Source organism: Mesoplodon mirus, assembly GCF_964341445.2.
Source record: "Mesoplodon mirus genome assembly, chromosome: 14".
Taxonomy (NCBI): domain Eukaryota; kingdom Metazoa; phylum Chordata; class Mammalia; order Artiodactyla; family Ziphiidae; genus Mesoplodon; species Mesoplodon mirus.
This window is the reverse complement of record NC_138990.1, coordinates 9,560,249-9,586,002: the sequence shown is the minus strand read 5'-3', so window position 1 is coordinate 9,586,002 and position 25,754 is coordinate 9,560,249. Positions and strand designations below refer to the sequence as shown.

Below are 25,754 nucleotides of genomic sequence, written 5' to 3'. Positions count from 1 at the left end.
TACTGCACATGAAATCAATTTTGCATGTGCCTCCAAATAAGGGAGAAACAGCAGACCTCGCATATATGAACACTGATGTGGGGCTTTTTGTTACAAAACTGATACATTTGTTAAAGAGCTTTTAGCACCCACTTGGATAGTTTTTTACACACTGCTGTTTCACAGGTCTGTGCTAATCATCAGACTCCAGTTACAGTAGACTTTCCTATTTTTTACCAGACACCTTCAGTGGCAGGGACCTCATTCAGAAGAGCCCTTTTCACCGACCACCTCCTTCCACTATCTTTCCTCTTGACCACCTTTCCTTATGTGGCCTTAAACAGAGCTATGAGTTATTGAAATCTGTGACGCTCCCAAGAGCCATGGAGTAAAATACACAAGGGAAATGCAATACCTGCTGTGAGGGGCCGTCAAGAGAACTCTTTAAACTCCTTACCTGTTTTTTGTTTTTAACTGTGGCCCACAGACCAGAAAAAATACAACAGGCTTAGTATGATAAAATCTTTGTACGTTATCGAAATTCAAATTGAATGGGATGGATGGATTTTTGTGTTGCTTCTGTTATTCTAATAACATAATCCGCTATCCTAAACTACATTTCTTTGTGGGTCATAGGGAGAGGGACCTTCTCTTCTATTGCCTGAGTCTAATTATAAATGTAATAATCTACTGCGTGACAAACCTAGGCTCCCAACTCTCTGGGTTAAAAAAGAAAACAGACAAAAGACCAATACAATCTAAATACAAATCCAAATATTTCACCGTAGCCAATCATAGAAATTGTATCTTACGACAATGGCCATAAAAGTACAGGCATTTCTATTTGTTCAAAGGAGCGGAAGTACTTAAGGAAACTAAATGAATGAAAAACAATCTGAGGAAGCCATGCGGTAGGTTCTACTATTTCAAATTCCAAAATTCCACTGTTCTCCATGATTAACTATCCAGGAGTGGGAAGCCCACAAACCCCTACACAGTTACCGTTTAGCAGGAATTACTGATACTTTGGGATTCTTAACACACAGCATATTCTAGTCCATAAATTATACAGAAATAGAAACAAATACAGTTTCAAACATTCCCTGTAGGTCTTCCTCTTCACTAGCTTTTTTTTGGGGGGGGGTGGTTTCTCTGTGAGTCATGACATTAAACTTCTTCCAGAACACCTTGAGCAGATTTAAATTATTTCCACGCAGTAAGCGAAGACAAGCACTGCAGAACACTTACAAACTTACACCCTAGACACTCAAAACTCAACAAAACAAAAACCTCTCAAAACTCAGGGTCTGGTCCTTAGAAGCGTGAAGCTGTAGCCAAAATAAACAATGGTATAGTGATTTTCTCTCCTCTACATCACTGTCTTTGCAATTATTTTTATTCAATAATCCCAATAATATGATGTTAATTCAGAAACTAAAGAAAAAGGACACAAGAATTTGAAGGGCTTAAATATATTTTTTATATTGATAATCTGTGTCTTTCTACCCTAATACATTATTATTGATTACATACAGGATGAGGTGAGGTATTTGTAAAATATCTGGTAAAAAATAATATACAGTAATCTGAGATGGAATCTTATAAACCTTTAGGTCTTCTGAAGTGTCAAATTGATCATCTAAATTAAACTGCCCTGACTGGACTTACAGTTGTTCCCTCAAACCATGTTAAAAAAGGAAGGATCTTACATTTTCCCAGAATTTGTGCAGTAAAGGGAAAGAACATAATTGGCAATTTCTATTTCTCACATCCAAAGTAATGCATTCACACAAAATCAGGACCTTCAAGTCTAGCATGAAACAAACAAAAAACCCCAAAAAACCCCAAACCAACCAAAAAAACTAGATTAGAGATATACAATCTCTGAATAATGGTTAGGCTAATTCACCAACACCAAAGAAATCCAAGTGGTCAACAGTCTTGAAAATGCTTTATTGAAATGTGTGACGTATGTGCAGAAGATGTGTGTGAAAAGACCACAGCTTGAAAACTGGTTTTTGAAACGTCTCAACAACCAACTGAAAAAAAAAAAAATCCTACTGGACTGGACTTCTAGCATAACCAGAAGCCTGGTGTAAAATTTTCCTTTAAAACATTTTCCATCACAGAAACTAAAGAAAACAAAGCTAGGATACTTGGAAATTGTTGGAGTTTGAAGTTTCAGAGAAGGAGAAGCAACAGTTTTTTAGAAATGTGGGGTGACATCTTTTTTGGATACATCTGGATGAGCATGGACTTCACAGTTCTCGGGAGAACACCGGAGGGTGCTTGAGTCTGTATGCTTGTGTTGAAGAAACAGAGAAACACAGACGGGGAAGGAAAGGACTACAGCGGAAGAGGGGAGACGGAGGAAAGGGCTCAGAGGAGAGAGAGCGCTGGAACAAGACATGATTAGGTTAAGTCTAGTTATAAATTTATCAGAAGCTGTGCGCACCTTTTTTAAAAGTCCTAAATTTACATTCCAAAAACTGCCCCCCAACCCCAAACCCACTGTCCCTGCCTTGGAGCTAGTGTGAAAAGTCTATGCACAAAAACTGAAACAGAAAATAAAAAATATCCCGGCCCCTCCAAACCCCAAAACAAACCCAAAAGAGTTGTACATTTTTTTTTTACACATAGGATTAATAATATAGGCATATAGGTGTCATGATTCAATTAAAAGGCTTTACTCTTTATGCTGAAAAAAACCCAATAAATAAAAGGTGCTAAAGTTAGCATTAAGAATTTGGTTGTAATATATTGACAAAGTCTGGGAAGGCAAATCCTCAAAGCTCCCCTGATACTGATCTGTCTCAGCAAACTATGAAGCAAATACATAAATAACGCAAAGTATGATTGAGAATGTGAGATTTTCAAAAACAAAGACAACATAATTCAGGTTAACTCTGTTGAACAGTGAATAAATGAAATTCATCTACACCTGAATAAAACATATTTAACAATTGAAAAAAATTTTAAACAACCACAAAAAGTAAAAACTTTAAACAAGTAGAACAGGATTTGTTTTCAGGGCACACAGACGCCTGCAGCAGATTCCCACAGTAGCTGTACTGGTGTGTCTTCTATGGATGAGTTAGACAGGCTGAGCTCCACACGGTAAGATGACTAACAGGGCGACAGGACAGTCACACAGGGCGGAGCGCGACACCGGCTACGACCCCAGGTTCCACTGCAGAGCTGGCTTGTGCGTAGAGGCACACAAAGAAAGGTGATTCAGGCAGACATTATTCAAAAGCTACTTTGTCAAGTAACTCTGTTGCTGCGTAACCATTGAATAATGTTTGGGAAAGCTTTGGGCTTTTATTTTTAAGTTTTACTCCTTGTATTTAAGTTTTTTAAATAACAAGGTCACTAAAACTCATGCACGCTGCAAAAAACCTCATGCAGTAGTTAAGGTAAACCATCCAAGCAGTTTTTATTCATTAATATTCATAAATACACACAGCAGCTTCATTAGAGATTTCAATTTTCCTCTTCAGTTTGAATGTGGAGTATTAGGAGAGCCTTTTGCATGTCAAGGTACAGGAAGCAGAGATCACCCCTGCACTGCTACCTACATTTACCTGCTAGAAGTAAAAATTAGTTAAGTGGAAATGATTATCGTATATATTTTCTCTCTTCCTTTTGAATGTACACAATGTAACAGAGTGACAGACCTGAAATTACAATCACCAAACAAACCCAAGACAGCTGTTGTCCACTTTCATTGGCAAATACAGCACAGAGGACATTGTCTGCGGAGTGGGATGGCATCAAAGAGGAGGTGGTGGAGGCTCATTTCCTTTATTACTCTCTTTTAAATTTAGGTTTTCTAGAGCAACATCTAAAGGCATAATATCTACACAGCCCATAGCACCAAAATCTGCCATCTCCCCCCGTTCATCCTCGTCCGAGGACGAGCTCTCTTCACGAACTAAAGTGGATAGAAGGAGCTCTTGGACAAACAGGCTGCGGTCTGCGCGCTCACTTTCCATGGACTGGCGCTCTGTTTCAGACATTTTAGGATCATTCAACCTGTGTAAATGAAAAAGAAAAGATCTCATTGGTAAAAAGTCAATGAACAACGTCGTGGTCAATTTCTACGATGTCCTACCCTGTACAAGCTTCACAGGTGGCGAAGCTCAGAATCTGAGACATATTAATGGAACACCTTGCTCTAATATACCTCCTTAATTATGTTGAGATGAATTCCCCACACTTGCAGCAATACTGTTACCCCGAGGTGCAAGTCTATGCTTTAATTAGATTCAATGAGAAAAAATACATTTACACTTCTCATACTCCCTTTAGAGGAAACTGGGGTGAAAAATTTCCTGAGGAAAACAAAATTTCTAACAGATCAGATACTTGGGGAAGTAGTGATTTCCCTAACCAAAATTTTACCAGTGGGGAGTAAGAAGAGAAGTAGCAACTCTGGTCACAAAAACAAAATCTGCAGTGATTAGAATAGTCAACCGAAAAGAATCCTAAAAGTTCTCTTGGCTTTTCTCTATTATTTCCATCTAATTCTTGCTGAAATGAAGATATGTCCAGAAGACTGGGAGGGCAAACACACACACTCACACGCACGCACGCACGAGCACGTGCGTACCTACGCTTCTACCAAGGACTGTGTAACAGGTCTGACCCAAGGTTTAACGGCCCAGTATGCTCATCTGACAACAGGCACTTATGAGACCTGTGTCATGTTGGGAAACCTGGTTCGTTTGCACAGAGACTGGACGGATGTTAAGAGCTGACTTTTTATTACTAACCTGTTAAGTGACTTACGCAAAATTCTGCTTAGTTTCAGTGCTAATTTTATTTCTCTACATTTTGAGTGGCAAAGAAAGAAAGGGAAACTGGTTGGAGCACTGGGGCCAAGAAAAGCAACAAACAGGGAGAAGATGGTGACAGTGAAAGGAGTTTCAGTAGGCACGCGTGACAGGTGCTCCTCCCGGAGAAGCCAGGTGCTCTCGGAGCCCAAGCTCGTCTACACCCCGCACCTGTTCCCTGCTGTCCCACCGATGCTGGAAGGCGTGGGGGCATCCCAAAGTAACAATGGGGGAGGCATACTGGGCACTCACCATGGGCTCTGCTTTAAGTGCTTTTTGTATGGATTCTCTCTTTTAACTCCTACGAGTTAGGTCTCATTATTATCAACTTATAGGCAGAAGAGACTGAAGAGGTTAAGTGACTTGCTCAAAAATCTCACAGCCATCAAGTTCAAAAGCACTCAATGATTAGATCCATGGCTTAGAAAACAAAAGATCTAAATGTAAGAACTGAAAGAACACAAAAGGATCTGGAAGGTAACTACATAAAAGCCATTAAATCGACATTGAAAGGAAATGACTGATGACATTTATGATTAAAACCAAATTAAGAATATAAGGGCTTCCCTGGTGGCACAGTGGTTGAGAGTCCACCTGCCGATGCGGGGGACACGGGTTCGTGTCCTGGTCCGGAAAGACCCTACATGCCGCGGAGCGGCTGGGCCCGTGAGCCGTGGCTGCTGAGCCTGCGCGTCCGGAGCCTGTGCTCCGCGACAGGAGAGGCCACAACAGTGAGAGGCCCGCGTACCGCAAAAAAATAAAAAAAAAGAATATAAGAGAGTATCTAATGAAACAGGAGATTGAGCAATAGGCTACATATTCTCAATCAAAAACTTTGAAAGTGCTAAGAAATGAAATACATTCCACATCCTTAGTTTTGGAAAAGGCCTTAAAAAGAAAAACAAACTAAAGTCAAACCTATTAGGAAGAGAAAGGATGCATAGAAAACTACCTACATAGCAAGCAGGCAAACTAGAAACATACAGGCTGAGGCCCCCAAACCTTCGGAAAGCACGTAATTCTAGTATTACTGTTTTGCTTCTTAGGAAATAACTGAGAAAATGTTTCACTCCTGAGGCGGGTAGATAAAATCGGTATTAGGACTAGATGTCTTGATGGCCAAACTTCATTTGGGACCTAGAAGTAACTGCAAAGCTTGTAAGGAGCTTCAAACTGGAGTTAGCAAAACTAGTTGGCTCCATTACCAAGAGACTGGAATCTGACATAGGCACTTACACAACTGCTTTCTAAAAGGTCAACCATTTTTGGATCCCAAAGAAACTGTGTCCCACCATCAGTTCCAAGGCGACAGGAACAGGAATTGCCCCTGGTCAAAGAGACCAAAGATGAGGCTGGGGCCCTACACACATCACATGACAGCTGTGTGGCCAGGGACAAGGATTTCCCCTTGGAAACATCGCAGACCCTCTCCTAGCCTTGAAGATTCTCAGCACACACGTTAATGTATTTGAAGTTCTGAGACACCCAAGGGTAAATAAACTATTTGTTATTTAGTTTTGCCCAGACTTATTCATCAGGAAAAAAACTTGAACATAAGTAACTATTTATATTTCTTAGAATATATAAAGTTCCAGGGAATATTTTTGGGGAAATATTGCCTTAGGTAAACCATATGAGTCAGGGTCTAATGACACAATGAAAGATGTAGAAAGTGGTCTACAAATTGCAAGGTACTATGCAACACACAGTATCAGATGACAGAAAGGGGGCCTTCCAGAAGCTACAACCAGAATCCAAGGAAAGCACTCAGAGGTCACCCATACTGTGCCCTGGTTGCTGGCTGTCTGGTCTAGAATAACTACATAGAGAAAAGTCCCAGTTCAAGCTCACTGAGTCTGGAGCTCAGAAGACAAAAACAAAACCAGAGTGGAGCAAAGGTGGGAAGATGTGTTTTCCAAAGGGCAGTGGGGCAAGACATTCATTCCACCCCCCAGGCCAGCAAACCCTCAGCAGACACACACACTGGTAGGGCTCCTTTCTGAGGTAGGTACCTAGATCTGTGGCTCTGTGCTTTCTTTACGTTGAAGCCACATTTTCTGGTAATAATCAATCAGGCACAGTTACTCACTTTGCAGAGATAATACAAAGGTAAATTTCCCACTTGAAACTTCCTCCTTAGATCCATACCAAATGATAATAAGTACCATTAATTGGGTTTTTATTACATGCCAGATACTGAGCCAGACCATACACATACCTGTATTCCATTTCATCCTCAAAACAATTCTCATTCTAATGCAGCAAAACTCATGGGATATTATAAAACTGAGGTTTGGAGAAGTGAAGTGACTTGCCTAAGGTCCAAACTAGTAAAAGCTGGGGCTCTTGACAGGGGTCCTATTTGCAGAGATCTGAAAACATTTTTTATTCTGCATCAACAATATGTTATTTACAACTATAGACATGTGCCACTGTACTAACAGAGATGTTTAAAAGCATGAGATAAAAGAAATATACATAGAACTAGTGTTTTCTTCTAACATCTAGTTGTCACACACATTACTTTTTGGAGATAACTGATATATTACACTAATTTTCTTCTTCGTTTCACAGTTTTTAACTTTATATTCTTCTCTATTCCATTAAAAGTCCACATTAGTCCAGGTTCATTATCTGCTGAGCCTACATCTGCTCATTACTGCTCTTTCTGAAATTCTTTTATTTTTAAAAGTCACATAACATGCCTAGGAGGTCTCAGCAGAGGAACATATTTGGTTGCTAATGGTAGTTTTCAGAAGCAAATAAGAACCCTACTCCATCCAGCAGAGCCATTTACTGTGTGTACTAAGTATTTTTCACACTGTGGTGAACCATTCTTTTAAATAGTTATTTTGTGTACGCTAACGACAAAAATTTAAATTCCACTTCTTCCGAAATTCTCAGGAGAAAACCACCACGTTATAAAATCTGCTCTTGTACTTTTGGCTATTTCACAGCAGACTGAAACTGGCAATAAAAAGACAGCAATGTTAATTATGACAAGAAATGCACCTAGTATGTCCCGTATATGTAATGATACGATGTTTACATTTTATGGGCAACAGGGAAAAGAAATTCATATCAGATGATGATACACTGTTAGAACGAGACCATCGGCACTCCTAGCTTATCTAAAATAAACTATTATTTTTCATATTTTTAAGGAAATACTGAACGTACAGCTTTGATTAGAGATCTGTGAGTTTTAATGGCTCGATCAAAGGCCGAGCCTTTAAGAACACATATAAGCACGAGAGAGAAAAGGTCGTCTCAGGCTGCGCGGCGCTAACGAAATGGCACTTCTCGCCGTTACGTTAATAGCTGAGCTACCTTGTTAAAAGAAACTGGGAATTCTGGACCGTCTGCTGACTGCTCTCCGTGTTGGCTGTGTTGGCTGTTGCCGTGGACTGTGTGACTGTGGCGGTGACGCTGCTTGTGTTCGTACGCCGGGTGGTGTTGCGTGCAGTCTCCAGCTGTTGCCGTGCTGCCTGGGCGTGCTGCCGTTCGAGCTGCAGCTGCATCTGCAGCTGTTGTAGCTGAGAAGCGGAAGGGCCGGAGGAGTTAAGCTGTCCTCCTGCAGAACGTCTCACTCCTGATAACTGGGACAAAAGCTCTGCCAACGGAAATGAAGACATTAATGTCTACTGCGACGTGAGGAAAACAAAACGCTACAGGCCAGTCTGTTACCAGAGGAACATTAAAAATGATCGTCAACAGGAAGGTAACCTGTGGCGACACACAGTTCCAGCGTGGAGCTTAATACCCTTTAGGATGCCTCCCAGAGGCAAGAGTTGTGTATGTGTTGTGTATGGGAAATGCAAATACATATGAATATTAGCTCACACACAATTAGTTTTAAGCAAAACATAGCAAATTGTTTTGTAAGCTGTTTGCATAATGGGCTGATTTAGTTACACTTTCTCTTAGTATTTTAGTAGGCTAAGGTGGCTCATCTACTGGTCCAAACATAACATAAACCCTCTCAACGTGAGCTCCATGAAAGCAGGGATCAAGTCTACTGTTTACGATATTCCTGGCTCTTAGAACAGCACCTGACACACAGTAGGCAAACATTTATTTAATGATCGAATGACTGTCAGAATTAAATCCAAGAGACCTGCATCATTTCTAACTGTGACGGTTGTACACTTGCCTCTGCCTTCTTTCTCTGGAACCTTCTGGTACTGCTGCTTGAGAGCCCCAGAGCGCCACTGCAGTGAGGACCACCGGTGATGCCCAGTGAAGCTGATTGGCTCCTGACTGTACAGCCTATTTAGACGCTCTTGTTTGGACAAGGCTGTGCTGACATCAGAAGCCAGGTGGCTCCCTGTCCCTGCCTCGTCATCTAAGTCAGGTGCAGTAGTTGCCTTCTCCCACGTGGAGGGTCTATCTGGCTTACACGGATTTGATGATTGCCCTTTCAACATTCCTAGGCTGGCAAAGCTCTTCACCATTAAAATGCATTTCCAGGGCACATTTCTGCCTTACTGCTCACTGTTGTTTTGTTCCAGGGGCTCTTAACACCATTCTTTCATATAGTCCATCACTAACATAAACTACTTTTCACTGACAGAAAAAAAACTGAATGGAGAAAGAGTCTCAATTGTGAATTTTGCCCCCAGAAATCACATTAACTTTTAGAGCCTGCTACCAAAGACAGCAGGTAAATATTCCTTTTGGATGAAGAACTATTTTTTAAAGTTCCCAAAACTCAGTTTTTTGGGGCTTACTGCACATCCAAATGCCCAAAGCACATTTGGAATTAAGATTTTACACTGGCTTCCCTGGTGGCGCGGTGGTTAAGAATCCGCCTGCCAATGCAGGGGACACGGGTTTGAGCCCTGGTCCGGGAAGATCCCACATGCCGTGGAGCAACTAAGCCCGTGCGCCACAACTACCGAGCCTGTGCTCTAGAGCCTGCGAGCCACAACTACTGAAGCCAACGTGACACAGCTACTGAAGCCCGCGCACCTAGAGCCCACGCTCGACAAGAGAAGCCACTGAAAGGAGAAGCCTTGAGGTGAGAAGCAACTCAACGAAGAGTAGCCCCCGCTCGCCGCAACTAGAGAAAGCCCATGCACAGCAACGAAGACCCAACGCAGCCAAAAATAAATAAATAGATCTATTAAAAAAATATTTTACACTGAATATCTCATTTTAAGGAAGATTTTATGAATAACACTGTTCCTATTTTGATGACAGATTTATACTCAGCTGCATTTCAGGTACGCGTTCCACTGTATGTACACATTTCGGACTTGTATGGGCTCCCTGGACTCTCACTGCCTGCCAGTGCTTACTGTAACTTTCAGGGTCTCAGGCTACAGTGACTTCTGACATTTTGACTGTCAAACCTTGTGTTTTGCTGCTGGCTTCCCAGGTTGGCCGTGCATGAGACCAGTGACTTGGCTATGAACTACATGTTCAAATGTTGTGTTTTTTTTTTTTAATAACTTTTTTCTATTTATTTATTTATTTATGGCTGCATTGGGTGTTTGTTGCTGTGCGCGGGCTTTCTCTAGTTGCGTCAAGCTGGGGCTACTCTTCACTGCGGTGCGTGGGCTTCTCATTGCGGTGGCTTCTCTTGTTGTGGAGCACGGGCTCTAGGCACACAGGCTTCAGTAGCTGTGGCTCGTGGGTCAGTAGCTGTGGCACATGGGCTTAGTTGCTCCGTGGCATGTGGGATCTTCCCGGATCAGGGCTCAAACCTGTGTCCCCCTGCACCACCAGGGAAGCCCCAAATGTTTTTTTTTTTAAATAAATTCATTTATTTATTCATTTATTTTTGGCTGTGTTGGGTCTCCACTGCTGCACGCCTGCTTTCTCTGGTTGTGGCGAGTGGGGGCTACTCTTCGTTGTGGCGTGTGGGCTTCTTACTGCGGTGGCTTCTCTTGTTGCGGAGCACGGGCTCTAGGTGTGTGGGCTTTAGTAGCTGTGGCACGTGGGCTCAGTAGTTGTGGCTCGTGGGCTCTAGAGTGCAGGCTCAGTAGTTGTGGTGCCTGGGCTTAGTTGCTCCACAGCATGTGGGATCTTCCTGGACCAGGGCTCGAACCCATGTCCCCTGCATTGGCAGGTGGATTCTTAACCACTGCGCCACCAGGGAAGCCCCCAAATGTTTTTTAAAGTAAGATTTTCCCAAGCTATTAAAACACGAATGTTCCACAATACTATAGTTCTCAAATCAAGGCAAGGACAAGACACTTCTACTTGACTTTCTTCCATGAGAAGAGCTTAATTCTTTAGTCCTGTCAGTTAGTTTTCTTATCTGTGTGCTTATGGAGGCTGAACCATGAAATTCTGAGGTTTTTCAACTCTGAAATCTTCTATGATTTTCTTGGGTTTCACTGGAGGCCACAAATAGAACATAGATTGTTCCTTATTCTCTTATACCTCTAAGTACTTAAAGAAATGCCAAAATAATATGAACTACTTTATGTGGTCTACTTTAAACATATTTTATACTTATAAAATATAGAGGAATTTTGTCAAGGAACATGTGGCGTGTGATAAGAGACTAAGAATACAAATCCTACCAGAAATTTTTAAAGGGAGCTCCACCATCCCCAGCCATTTCCTTTATTAATGTGAAACTAACTTACCAGCTATAGGATCCATGGCTTCCCTATTGCTTGGAGAATATGAACTCTGAGAAGAAGAAAGTCCACCAGTAGAGCTGCTAGTAAAGTGCATGTTTGATCTACGTGCACGAGGACCTCCCAATCCCCGGCCAGGGTGAAACATTCTACGTACATGTCGAACACCACTCGATTCATCATAACTCCAAAGTTAAGGAAAAAACTCAAGTATTTCATAGAAAGAAAAAAAAAATCACTCGAGTCCTTGCAAGATAGACATGCAGATTTCCCAAATTATAAGCATTTTAAAATAGCACATTTCATTTAGAATACACATGGTACAACTATATCTATGAGGGCTATTAACTCTAAAAAGACACTCAAACATAAAGCAACATGTGAGCATGTGTATACTGTGTGTGTATGTTGTGTATGCGTGTGTGTTCTCAAAGAGAAAAAAAAGTTTCTCCAGGTGGGAAGAAGTTCCTTCCTAACACTGCCAAACGAGGCGGGAGGCACTGCCTGGTCAGACACCCAGGGTGAGACATTCTCTTACCCTCTACTCAGTACTGAATTCCGTATACGTTCATACCGAAGTAACCACAAATAATAACCAGCAATTTTTTATATTTGGTGAGAATTGTGCTAATATACAGGCTAATCAAATCTCAGTGACCATCTGTAATGAGAAACGAACAGTATAAATAATTTAAATTCAGGAGTAAAAGACTCCTTCTGGCTTAGTTTTAATCTGTCAAGTTATTTTTTTTCTTCCAATGCTGCTGCTAAGCAGAAAACCAGATTTGAATTTCTTGTACAGGTGGACACAGAGAGAGTAACAGCACATTTATCAAGAAGTCAAAGTTCCAGCAGCCTCGACCACCTTATACACCTGCGTGTGAGTTGCACTGAAGAAGGTCCTGAGGAGCAAAGAGCTGCCGAAACTCACGAAGACAACACTGTGCGTCCTCCACACAGGTGAGTGTGAGTGTGCAAGGAGGGCGGGGAGGGGGACTGGGAGAACTAGATATTGTAGCAGGGGAGATCTTCTTTCAAAGCAGCCGATCTATGGGAAAAGAATCTAAAAAAGAGTGGATATATGTACATGTGTAACTGATTCACTTTGCTGTATAGCAGAAGCTAACACAGCACTGTAAATCAACCATACTCTAACAAAAATTAAAAAAAAAAAAGAAACAAAGCAGCCAAAAGACAGCTATATAATACAGATTAATTTTTGTGTTGACTTCCCAGGTTTTTCAGCTGATGGTTCAGGAGTCACGTGGGGACAGGGTGGGTGGCTCCACCCAGGAAGCCCTCAGGCGCCACCACAATGCACACTGTTTCATGGTGGTATTCATGACAGTGGCTTGGGTTCTGCAGAAAGTGATGTGATCATCACACTTTGTTTTTAAAAAGTGTACTTTAGGAAGAGTTCCATCAAAGTAGTTTAAAAAAAAAAAAGTTCGGGTGCTTAAGAGGCTTAGAAGCAAGTCACTCCCTCATGTCAAACAAAATTACCACACAGTAGCGCTTGAAGTACCTGAAAAATCAGTTGTATTTCCAGGAAAACTGCTATGCCAACACTTTGCTTTCTAGAACTTAATGATAATACTTGTTAGTAATCTAAAATGCAACACATGACTTCTCTTATTCTTATATTTTGCATAAGTTAACCTTTTCTTGGTAATGAAAGACTCATAAGAATCTTACAAAAATTCATGTAGATGATATGGGACATTCTACTGAGCGGATACTAATTTCACTAGAGGCCCTTGAACTTGCTGAAAAAGTGCAGGACAACAGCACGGTTTTAAGTTATTTGCCTAGCTTCTCCATGGAGATGGAGTGAAGCATGGATCAAGCATAACTCTGGGTATTGTTATAGGATTCTTTTATACAAAATGAGAAGTGACTCTAAGGCTAAAGTATTCTTGGCCTATTTGGATTTTCATATTCTCTTGGAAAAAAAAAAAAAACAAGCAAGCACCGCTTTCTTCATTTTGCTTTTAGTGTCCCCTGCATCTAGGAGAGAGGCAGAGTGGGTTCCTCTGTTCTTTCCGTACTTGTCCTAGCCTGGCTCAGTTCAGGCTGATAGGCTAACTTCTCAGGATGGGTCCATATCTTTATGTTTCCGTTAGTTTCCACTTATCTTCCCCTAACTCTAAAGGGCCATATTTCTAATTAGAAAATTAGGAATTGTGAGCAAGGGATGGGACCTGTAGGACAAGAAAACTACCAGACCAGTTTCTTCCTCAAATAAGTCTAAGCTTGAGTTATGACTGCCGGGAGGCAAGCAAAGGAATCAGAATGAAGTCTGGCAGGGAGAGAGGTTGTGATTAGCTCTTGAATTGCTTCAAACTGCAACGAACACTAAAACCTTTACATGAGAACAGAACCCTACGTTAATAGGTGATAGTTTCAGAAAAACAATTCATAACTTGAAACCAGAAGCACCGAGTCTACAAAATTAATTTACTCTGGGGGGCCAGCAATCTCTTGGAGATTATTAGGGAATACTGCCAGGAACTGTCATGAGATTGGTTTGGGAGGGGAAGCAGAAATGAAAGTGGGAAAGGAATTTAGAGCTGGACCTGACCTTATGCTATCCTACTCAGAGACGGGGCAGAAAATGGCTCTCTCTGGAGAAGGAAACTCCAAAAGGGAAGGAAGCCCCACGACGCACACCTGCCCACCATCCAGCCTATAACAGGGTGAGGCAACAGAGAACAGGGGTGGCAAGCAAATACAACCCCCACGTAGTTAATGAACTAGGTTTTAACTTGGATTAGCATTTTCCTCTTTTGTATGAAAACACCCTCCTGAAGACTTATAACCTGGTCAAATTGTCTTCAAAAACATCTGATGGTAACGAACTAAAGATGACGAGCAAGGGAACTTTCACTTACTGAGCATGATTAACGTAACAGTCAGAGCAGAGAAAAAGAGAAATAAGACATTGCATCTCAACACTGAGTCACTCTTAGGAAAAGGTTAAATCAACTCAGATAGTCTGGAGGTTAGTTTTCCGCTTTGGGGATGCCGTCCTTAAAATTCATCGAAATGATACATGTTACAAACAACGTTTCCCCTTGTTGCCTCTCGAAAGGATATTAAATCTCTAGGGGCTCTGTGTTCAAGTGTAAGATGAGCTGCAAAGTCATCCGTGACATGATTAGGATCGCCTCCAGGCAATGCCGCACATATTGGACAAATCTGAAACGAAAGTAAAGAAAGCAGGTTTACTTACAGATGAACACTGATCAGACATCTTTCCGGATGAATACGTTACTGTACATTTTACCTTGACCCGGTTTTAACCAGGCAAAAACAAAGTAGATCCTGAACCAGTGAACAGCTGCGGAGGCTGAACAAGAACCGCAGGCACCAGTGCTGTGACTCCACCGAAGCAGACGCCTGTCAGGCTCAGACGGACAATTCTAAACACACAGGTCAAATCTGAGCTCTGGCAACGACTTCCAACAGCCTGGCCGGTTCATCTGCATGGTCTAGTAACACACTTTCCATAAAAATAGTTCTTTAGTGTGCTATTTAGTGCACGTTCATGTCTAAGTCCAGTCTTACTGGTAAAGGCTGAGACATAAGGTTCCCTAAAGTAAGCTAGACTTGAGGGCCAACAGCCAAACAAGACAGCAAAGCTCTTACTAAAAACGCAACTGCAGGAACTTAAATACTTTGAATGTGGTAGGGTAAGACAGACAATGACTACTGATAATACGCAGATATGCTCTATCGATTCATGAATGGGACTTCCAAGGTGGCGAGCGGGTATGAGAGACCATTTTTAGAACTTTACTCCCCAGAAGGATGGGAGGTCAGAGCAGGTCAAGAGGTAGAAGACAACTTCGCTGTGGGCCTGAGGGCAAGGGACAGGAGAAAGAAGAAATGAAATAATGTGTCCACAGGCGGAGGCGGCTGGACAGGTCGGGAATGTGGTTTCCAAAGCAGCCGTTTCAACAGAAGCGGTGAAACAGGAGGCAGGAGAGGGAAGGACAGGAGGAACGCACCACTCTCAGGGGAAAGCCCCTTCCTCTTCCAGAAATCCAGCTGGACAGATGATGGCCTAAGAGTGGTAGCCAAGCCTTGAAGTATGAAGAACTTCAACCTTAAAGGACAGAACCAAGAAGAAAGGTCTGGTATCGGCCAAGGAGCGCAACCGAAGGGAGCCACAGGACCTGGACAATGAGAGCTTTCAGCTTGTGCCCCTCCCGGGACAGGAGAGCTGAGGGTGGGATTCATCTTGCCAGTACATGTGTCCTGTGCCTAACTTCTTTCACCTGGAGTAAAGCCGGGCGTTTGGTTGACCTTACTGCCAGCTCACAGCAAGTGGGAGAGGACAGCGGCACTGGAGATGAGGCGACAGGAAAAAGGCGAGGCCTGGACGGACACCACTGGGACACGGAGGGGAAAACAAACCACGCTGAGTCCTAGAGGCTAAGCGCACACAAATCCCTATCGCTCACGACTACAAAGCAGAAGCTCCCGGACTCTGATGGGACCCCAGGTTCCTCTTAATGTGCAAACAGTCAGCTGTCCTGAGGATCTGCCTCAGGACTCTGAGAAATATCTTCAAGAAAACTTAAAGTTGCTCAGGAAAAATAACATTTAAGCGAGACAGTGTGCAAAAGAATTAGGGAGGTCACGATGGGACATACTTGTGAGGCAAATGAGACAAAGTAGATAGCTATGACTGTGTTTTTTCAGAAGATGCCAGAAACGTGTTTTTTTCTTTTTCTGGTGCCAGAGAGAAAAGCAATTGGATCTGTTTACAAGTTTACAGATTATCAACTCTCTCCTTACCAGGAACTTGGGTTTTACTGTCTGTACCATTCCTGTGCTGTGACACTGTGGGGTAGAGTCGGATATACTTATTTTACTTTTCACATGTTTCTGTCTTGTCTAGCTGGATTGTAAACTCTATGAGAAACGCAGGACAGTGTGATTTCTTTCTTGTTTGGGAACTGTGACCAGATTTGCTAAAAGGAAAAAGACCGACAATGTTTGGAGAAGCAGAAACAACCTCCAGTTGCATGTATGAGATTTTTATCCAAAGAGAAAATAACTACCAAAAGGAAAAGGCATCTTCCTTCTAAGATATTTCCTTTTGGATTGGCCTTTGGATAAAATCTATTTATAACCTGAACTGCACAAAGATAGCTACAGAAGTTGCAGTACTGTGAGGATGCATGTAAATGAACTTAGAAGAGGAAAGTCTCCTTGAGAACATGCATTCCTGGAAGGAAGACAGAATGGGAAAGTACAGATACCAAACATACTAAGAATGTCCTAATAGGACTGATAATCTCCTACAAACTAGAAAAGCACCTTTGAGTTAGGGATGTAAAATAGAAGGAAAATCAAGATCCTTCAATATTGTATATTAATTTCAGTTCTGTAACTCAAAATCTTTTATATTTCACTATAGGGATAAGGCAGGATGAAGGTATTGAGACTGCTTCACTTAGAGAGAAATAACCCAAAAGCAAACACTTCTCTAGTAACTAGGGATAAAGAATTACCAAGGATAAGGAATTACTGGGGTAGGAGGACCACCTAGTTTGGCAGCTGGCACAGAAAAATCAAGAGGCTAGATGAGAACCAAGTGGAAGATGCTGTGACACTTGGGGCCACATGAAGCTAATTCAGATGAAGACCTGGAAGGGAAAACTAAGTGCTGATGGAACTGGAGGCCCGGTCACCTTACAAGTTTTTACATTTTATACTTATACTTTATACTTATATTTTACATTTTACATTTTATACTTAGCAAGCTAACTTATGTTTTAGGATGAAAACCTTGATAAATCAAGGTTGTACTTTCTGAGAGATAATGGAGGGAACAAGAGGAAGGGAGAAAAAGAAGAGCAAAGTGGGGCAGGAGAAGCAGAGAAGAGGTGGGAATAGAGACAGACGCCACCCTGCACCCAGGAGCACAAATGCAGCTTAGCTCTGAGTGTGTCTTTACTTCCCAGAGATGGTACCTAATACCTTTTACAGGACAGGCAAATTCCACACAAAGAATAAGCTATTAACCCTAAAATTATGAGCCTGTCAGCATTAATACTTATCATACTTCTACCACCACATGATATAGAAATATCTATCACCTGAACAAGAAAATTCCATTAATTTTAAGCTAACACATTGGCTTAAAATTATGACAACATTGTAAATCAACTATATTCCAATAAAATAAAAAATCAAAAAAATTACCAACAATTTGTCAACGTTAAGGCTTACTGAACTGGCTTAAGTCAGTGCTTCCTAAACGTGCTAAGGATATAATTCATCTGGAGCATTTGTTACATATATAGTTTCCTACAAACGTATGAACACCAAGGGGGGAAAGCGGTGGGGGGAGTGGTGGCGGTGGGATGAATTGGAGATTGGGATGGACATGTAGACACTAATATTTATAAAACAGATAGCTGTATAAAAAATAAAATAAAAGAATATATATATATATAAATAGTTTCCTAGACTCCTGCCTAGAAAGTGATTCTAGGTTTGAGAATCTGTATTTTGACAAGGGTCCCAGTTACTTTATAATTAGAAAGTTTGGTAAATACTGCTTGAATATACAAAGGTACTGAAAAATAATACTTACCCTGTTGTATGAAACACCAAATGTTGTCCTTAGCCACCCCTCCCCCACATGCTTATCCACAATGTCCTTGCTATTCTCAGTCTTAGCAAATCTTTGCTATTGCTTGAGTCATCCCCTTCTGCGTCATCCTGCCACCGAGGGTCACCATCAGTCCTGCTGTTACCTGCAGCACCTTTGAAGCCGTTACCCGTGTACTGAGGTGAGACCCCCAGGCCAAAAACGTAATGGAGTTTCCATTTTTCTGCGTGTTCCCAGTGCAGGATGCCAGTGAGTAACCAGTCAGTGCAGATTCTTAACACCGGTGGTCACCTGTGTGGCCAATGTCTAGAACATACCTTCTGAAGTTACTATTCAACATGTAAATGCTAAGTCACTACTGAATTTACAAAACCTTTTTCCCTGTGACAGGCTATGTGCATTAAAAAAGAAATCTAAAAGCAAGCACCCCATACAATTATCAACCAGTCTAAAGCAAGTTCGGATTTCCCCCAGCTTCTTTCTTGAACTCGAAAACCCTCTCCAGGTGGCATTGTCTGGCTACTGTACAGTGCTTTAAAACAACAAGAGAGGAGGATTTAAGTGCCTATGATGTGGTGAGTTCTTTTCCCCTCTCTCTCTCCCTCCTTTTTTTGGATACGCTTCATAATACACTTCTTGCCCATTCTGTTCACTGCTACAGAAAAACGCATTTTAAAAACTGCCTATCTGATCCAGCATATAACCTGGCCTTCACTGAAGCTAGACTGCAGCATTAGAGAGAGACTGGTCTTTCACCAAATTCATTCAGCAGCTGCTGGGGAGCTAGGTAGGTTCTTCACCATGAGGATGATCCACTTCGATGCATCATCTCCTTAGACCACTTGAAACTGCCCTTGAACTCAGATTCTGGGACACCATGCTTCTTCTCAACAGCAAACACCTTAAGTGAAATAACTGCCTTGGCAATCGTCATTTGTTGACTAGGTTTCTGGATCACAAACTTGATAAACTCATTTATTTCTCTGATCTAATTTTACACCCATGAGAAACATTTTCCTTTTGAGAATACATGTTCAAAAGCTGTGATTTCCTTACATCATCTTCTATTGTTACTTTCTGGTGATACCAAATGTCTGAGGCATCATTTCTCTGATGATCATGGTCTTTTAACAGGCAGCAAAAGCTTCTTTGTAATTGCTACCCTTTTTTGATCCACGTTCATCCACATAATCATTACGATTAAGTTCATCCTGTTTCAAAAGAACTATAGAATCACTCAACCCCCACCATCCTTCCCTTCCCAAATGAGAGCCTAGGTGCCATGATGGTGGAGAAAATGTCACTCCTCTGTCCAGGGGCAAACACTTCTCTTTAGTGTCCACCGAAACAAGTGGACAAATATTCTGGTTTTAAAGGTTCTCTGCTATCTGGCTTCACTTGGCTGATTCAGTTTTCCCACAACTTCATACAACGATCAATGCCTCACCATCCTCTCCACCTCCGGTGTTCTTTCTAACCCTGCATCTGGGTTCATGTCTCTTCCCTTGAGTAATACCATTCCTTCCATGCTGTCCACTTCTTGAAGTAACACCCATTTTTCAAGGCCTGCCTCAAGTCACAAAGCCCTGACTCCTTCTTGCATTTTTCTCCATTTGTGTCCGAAGAGCTGGTTTGGTTTTCAGACACGCTATGAAGTCTGTGTGGGGAGAGGCCACGTTTTAAATTTATTATGCTGACAGCCATCGTGTTTCACTCCAAGAATCTGATGACTTCGGAAAGCACTACTTCACACTTGACATATCAGATGTAATGTTCTTGGTTAATAGTTGGAGAGACACACTGAGAAGTTAGGAATACGTGAAGTCTTGAGAAAGACCAGCAAATGTTTCCCTAAGCTGTCCTTAATAGCTGACCCAGGCATGACCCAGAACAGCCTTTCTTCTGACATCATCCGTCTGAGGGCAAAGTAAACGTGGTGCCCCACCCTGACCCATTTCCTCCACCACAGCTAACAACTCAGTTAATTTCTGCTCAGGCACCCACACTTTCTCTCACACGCCAGCCCTTCTGCAGCCCCCATCCTCCTCTGTTTCCGTTTTTTGTCCGGTCATTGCTTCAAAACTCCTTCCCCCTTTTCCATTCCTCATTCCTTTATTACAGCTGTGAGCCAAGTTATGAAGTTAATCATGGTTGAAAAGATTAAAAGTAACAGCCTTGTATCTGAGGAGTTATAAGTTCTGAAGCAAAATTAAAATGCAGTGAAGAACCTGCCCACTGCCATAGCTCTACTGTCTTCAGAAAAGCTCTGCTTATTTCTTGATCCTTATGTGAATGTGCTGTTTTCCCCCAATAATAACACAAGAAAGAACATAATTTCAAGCCAAATAATTTTCCTGTGTTGTTTAATACTATACTAATTTTCTAGTATAAGGTTACCTAGGTTTTCCCAAGCTAGCTTTGAAATCAAAGTTCACTACATGATGTGTTCTGGCAACTTATGTGCTTACTGTGCTCTGAGTTCCAAACCAGGTGTCCAAAGGGCATTTACAAAAATAGCCTCTTTTAAAAGTTGGGGTCTTCCTTTTTTACGATATTTATGTAGACTATGTAGTAAATTCAAATACAAACATTTTAGTAAAGCCTTGTGAGTGTCGTTTAAGATAAGGGCAACTTCTGGAAGTGCGACAAGCGTACCTTCTCTTGTGCTGCTCTTTACAACTGCGTCCTAATTGCTGTAAGTTAAAGGACTTACGCTGTGAAGTCCAGGTAAGCTGGTAAAGTTAAAGTTCTGACTGGTTAAATTTGCCATACTGTATAATTTTGTTACTATGGATTAACTAATTCGTTAAGTATTTACTGAGTAAATACTTAGGGACAATTCATGTCTGGGGCACAATTTGTGTCTCTCCTTTTGAGGAACTCTTAAATTCAGCTCTAGAAATACCACGGGCTTGTTCTGTAAGGCAGATTTTCTGATCACCTGCAATTCAATGGGGGTGTTTTTAACAAAGTTTCTTTTACTGAAAGGTGGTGACCCAAAGGAGTTATTATAATTTAAAGCCATGACATACAAAACCCCTCACATGCATTATATTTTAATCCTCATACTAAAAAGAGAGTTGACATTCTACTGAATTAACAACTGCTAAGGCTAACTGGTAACTCCAGGTTTTTGGATCTCTTGCGTAATTAAAAGTAGTTTATCTTATAAAATCTGCAGATATAATGAAAATAAGACCAGAGTGCAGTTTTGCTTTGAGGACATACAAAAGGCACTAGTGGAAAATCTACGCTACATGGTCAACAAACTCATTTTGGGCCTTCTCTAGAACCATCTAAATTGTAGCTACATGCACCTTAGCCATCCGTTTTGTCAATACAGATACAGGTTCTTTCAAGACCCGAGTGATCACAAGGCACAACTCGATTATAATCTGATTCTCTGCTGCTGCAGTGGAACACTCAAATTAACTGACAATTAAGTATAAGATACTTCATACTGAATTTATTTTTCTCCTCAGTTCCATTCTCCCCATTTTAATGCTTTGGTTGGAACTGTCACCTGCTTCCAAAGAGCAGCATTTAGAATGTTAGGGAGTTTCTGTTAAATACAAAAATTTCAGCTTTCCTTACATTTTTATATATGATTTAAAAGTACTAAATAATTAAAGTTTGGTTTTAAACATGTTTCTTGGACATAGATTTGAATTACATGTGTACACTGATGTCCTGGGAATTCATAACACTTGAAAAAACATAATTTAGCCACAATGAAAAATAACTCCAAAGGGGTCAGGGCGCTCGCATTTCTTTCTCCTGTTCACAGTTCACTCTGAATATAAGCGCTCATATCCATGAGTACTTAGGAGAAAAACCCCAATGTAAGCGTCACTGTTTCCACCTATCCTGGGGTAAGCTATATATTTCCCCTGTAGACCTAGAGAAAGAAAAGGAAACGGGCACCTCCTGTGGCACCGTGTGTCAGTAAGCACCTGCGAGCTGCAGGGAGACACGCACGGGGAGGCAGAGCCCAAAGACAGCAGCAGTTTTAGTGAAAAGTCAGAAATGACTCTACGTAAGTTCGTGGGTTTATGTTGTTTATAATGAGTTTAGTGTCTGGCAATGACAGAAGCTTTGTATGCTCTCCTCAAGAGCATTACACGTTTGTCAAGTGAGGCTGAGTTTGGTAGGATTTCCTAGAAAAAATAACCTCAGCTATGAAGACCGAGACTGGCGTCTTCAAAAAATTTTCTTAACCAGTTTCTCTTTTTTTTAACCTGAGGGGCACGATGGGGAAAAAAGGGATACCAGGAGAAGAGACAAGGCTGGAAAGTGTTTAAAGGACTTCTGAGCTACCTTATAATTTTCCAATAGTTGCCAGAGAGGTCCCATCTTTAATTTATACCCCCCCCCCCTACAAATCTTTCTGCAAGCCCTGCAAGAAGAGGCCCTACTTCTAGGCACGGACTTGAAATTAGCTGTCCAGACACTGAACTAGACAAGCCAGCATTTCACAGGACAAAGAAGAAACCAAACCAGTGACCAAAGGAAAAAAGAACTCACAATGAACATCTCTGCCCCTGCTGCTCTCTTACCCAGCGCTCCCCGTCATATTGGGTGCCCTTCCCATTCTGAAAACTGCCTACTCACCTTCCCCTCCAGGAGTTTACTTCAACACAGAGGGAAGTACAGAGCAATGGAAACCCTACCCAGGATAACAACATACTCTGAAATACCAGGCACGACACCTTCTTGGAAAAGCTTTGATTACCTCATTTTCATAATATTCTCAACGATTCCCCTCCTGGTTTTCGTATCACCCTAAGGAACGGATCTCTTATAGAAATATCTTTTAAAATACCATGACACACACATAAATTGAATTATCCTGGAACAATCTGGAATCCCCAACGTGTCTCCTATCATTTCCTTCTGTGCTATCAACTCAAAAATCTACTGGGAAACCAATGGCTGTTATCACCCTTAAAATCAAAAGGATTTACTATCTGATTTTAAACAAGTAAATATGCTCAAAATAACTATTATTAAAAATGTGCAGAGACAGCCAAATACTAAAGATAGTAAAAAAGTGATTTATAAAAAAGAAAGTGTTCTGAGTCAAAAGTAATGAAAAGCACAAATGGTAAAAGTTCCAAATCCTGGTCTTCTATAATCTCTCTAGCTAAATGCAATTGAGTAGTAGCTATACGGTTGCCTGTAGCAACGGTAGTTTTATGTATTCCTCCACTATTATTAAATAAAATACCATTGTTAGTTCACAGAAAAGCAGACAGCATCCAACTGCATTCTGTGAAGAAGAATGCAAGTAGTAACAGTCAATCAAAGCCTATTTTTTAAAAAAAAAATGTGTATTTGGCTTTTAAATGCTTACTTTTCTTGATTACCTGATTATAAGAGTAAATAGGTAATTATAATATTTAAGAAAATGTACAAGATTAGATTCGAAGATTTGTAAAAATTGTGGTTCACTCCACTATTATTGTTCCTAATAAGGAAATACCTGTGTTGGGAAGTTAGCTCTATATATCTACATATTAAAATGGTCTTTCAATGAAATACAGATACTATTTTGATGGTCAAAATTTTAAAGTCCTATACACAATTTACAAATATGTATCCTTTCATAGCCCTCATGTATAAACCATATCTGTCACATTATTTTGGTTTGCAGTATATTTGATCTTATATTCTCCTGCTTGTTTAATTCAGGTATCAAATGCATCTGTTTATACACAAAATGCCACATGATGATAATTTCTATTCTGTGTTCTATGGCTCCTTTTAATTGACACTCAAACAACTGTCTAAATATTAAATAAATTATCAGCTAAAACAGATTATTCTGACTCATTAAAAAATTTTTTTAAAGTCCTTTTATGTCATCATGTTTCTCCATAAGAATAAAATTGTATAAAGTCAGATTGTGAAAAATTTCTAAAATCATTCTTTCTTCTTGGTTTTTACTTCTTATCAAATCAGTATAAATAGAACACAATACAACCATGCTATTTCAAAATTAAACTCAATTTGTTACAAACACATCTAGGTCTTCATTAAAAAGGGAAGGATTAAAAAAAAAAAAGGCGGGATAGGGATATATGTATATGTATGGCTGATTCACTTTGCTGTATAGTAGAAACTAACACAACACTGTAAGGCAACTATACTCCAATAAAAATTAATTAAAAAAAAGAAAAAAGGTAAAACAACAAACAAACAAAACCCAAAAAAGAGGGCCTCCCTGGTGGCGCAGTGGTTGAGAGTCCGCCTGCTGATGCAGGGGACACGGGTTCGTGCCCCGGTCCGAGAAGATCCCACATGCCGCAGTGCGGCTGGGCCCGTGAGACATGGCCGCTGAGCCTGTGCGTCCGGAGCCGGTGCTCCGCAACGGGAGAGGCCACAACAGTGAGAGGCCCGTGTACCGCAAAAAAAAAAAAAAGAAAAAAAAAAGAAAAAAAAAGAAATGAGAAAGAGTCAGATAGTGTTGACATCGACAATATAATAAGATGATATTATGAATAACCTTGTGCCAATTTCAGAAACTTATATGGATGTATCCCTAGGAAAATAAAAATTAACAAACTAACACAATTTAAAAAAAAGGGAGGGACTGTATCATTTACATGTATGAACACCTAAAAGCTGGAGATTGCCCTAACCTCCCCTTTTTGGAGAGTAAAGAAACCAAAGAGTAAACCAAATGAAAAATAGAAAGCAAAAAGCTTCCAGCAGGGAATGCTAGAGAACTGATGCAATTATGAACAGAGTAATATACTGCAACACAGATTTCTAGAAGTGAGAAGAAAATGTTGGTGAACAAAAGTGCTTTTACTTTTTAAAGCATAATGTTCTTAATATAAATTGCAAGAGATTTATTAAACAAGGAACTGAAAGATTAATTACATATCATTAATTAGAGGTAAAGCTACATTTCATTTAAAAACAACAACAAAAATCCCTGAAGGCTTTCTAATTAGCTGTAGTGCAAGTCAGCTCAAATGTAAGATTTAAGAAAAATTTCAGGAGTCATGCTTAATGTTTTTACGTTCAAAGCTTTCCCACCGTGTTTCTTCCACATTCCTACCACTTCCTCAACAAATCCTTCATGTTTGCAATCCCATTTGACCTCTAGCGCTCACTTCTACTACCAGCTTGATGGATTTTGATAATTACATACTGTGCTACTTCCCCTCTTAATTCTTCCCGCAACCAAAAACTAGTTAGTTGTCCCAATCTACCAGATTTCATAACTATGAGGGTTTTTAAGAACTTGTGCTTAACTTCAAAATCACACTGCTTATCAGATTTGGTGTTTATAAAAAGATCCCTGAGACTATACCCAATCTGCTTGTAAAATTTTTAATCATCTTCACTATGCATTCTATGTCAGATGTTTTTAATAATATCTAGTTTTGAACGATCCTCCATATCCTCAAAATCAAAAGCCTCTTGAGCAATCTTAAATTAATCTTAAGAAAGGAGGCAAATCTTAGGTTGGGGCCTTAGAGTCCCAAGGTGAAAAAGGAGACAAAAATATAGACAAAGACTACAGTGTTATTTTAAAAATTAACCTTCCGTACACTTTCTTACTAGCTATGTCATGTATTGGTAAGTGCTTACTAGTGGTGACAGTAATATCTGCAGGGATATATCCTTTCGCTCCTAAATGTTCCAAAGGGATGCTGGTTAGAGGAGTGAGATCCTTAAGTCCTAGAGGAAGGTACAAGTTGGTGGTAC

General features: G+C 40.7%; 1 protein-coding gene across 4 annotated transcripts in view; it reads right to left on the bottom strand.

Annotated features, from left to right (window-relative positions):
- Positions 1–3,390: 3,390 nt before the first annotated feature.
- Positions 3,391–25,754, bottom strand: part of KCMF1 (potassium channel modulatory factor 1) — a 71,761-nt gene continuing 49,397 nt past the window's right edge. For all 4 annotated transcript variants that reach the window (XM_082643169.1, XM_082643167.1, XM_082643170.1 and 1 more), the window contains 4 exons: positions 14,504–14,605; positions 11,414–11,588; positions 8,145–8,427; positions 3,391–4,014 (listed from right to left, as the gene is read on the bottom strand). In XM_082643169.1, coding sequence (XP_082499295.1) covers positions 3,753–4,014; positions 8,145–8,427; positions 11,414–11,588; positions 14,504–14,605 — 822 coding nt within the window. In that variant the 3' untranslated portion in view covers positions 3,391–3,752. The remainder of the gene's footprint in view (positions 4,015–8,144; positions 8,428–11,413; positions 11,589–14,503; positions 14,606–25,754) is intronic.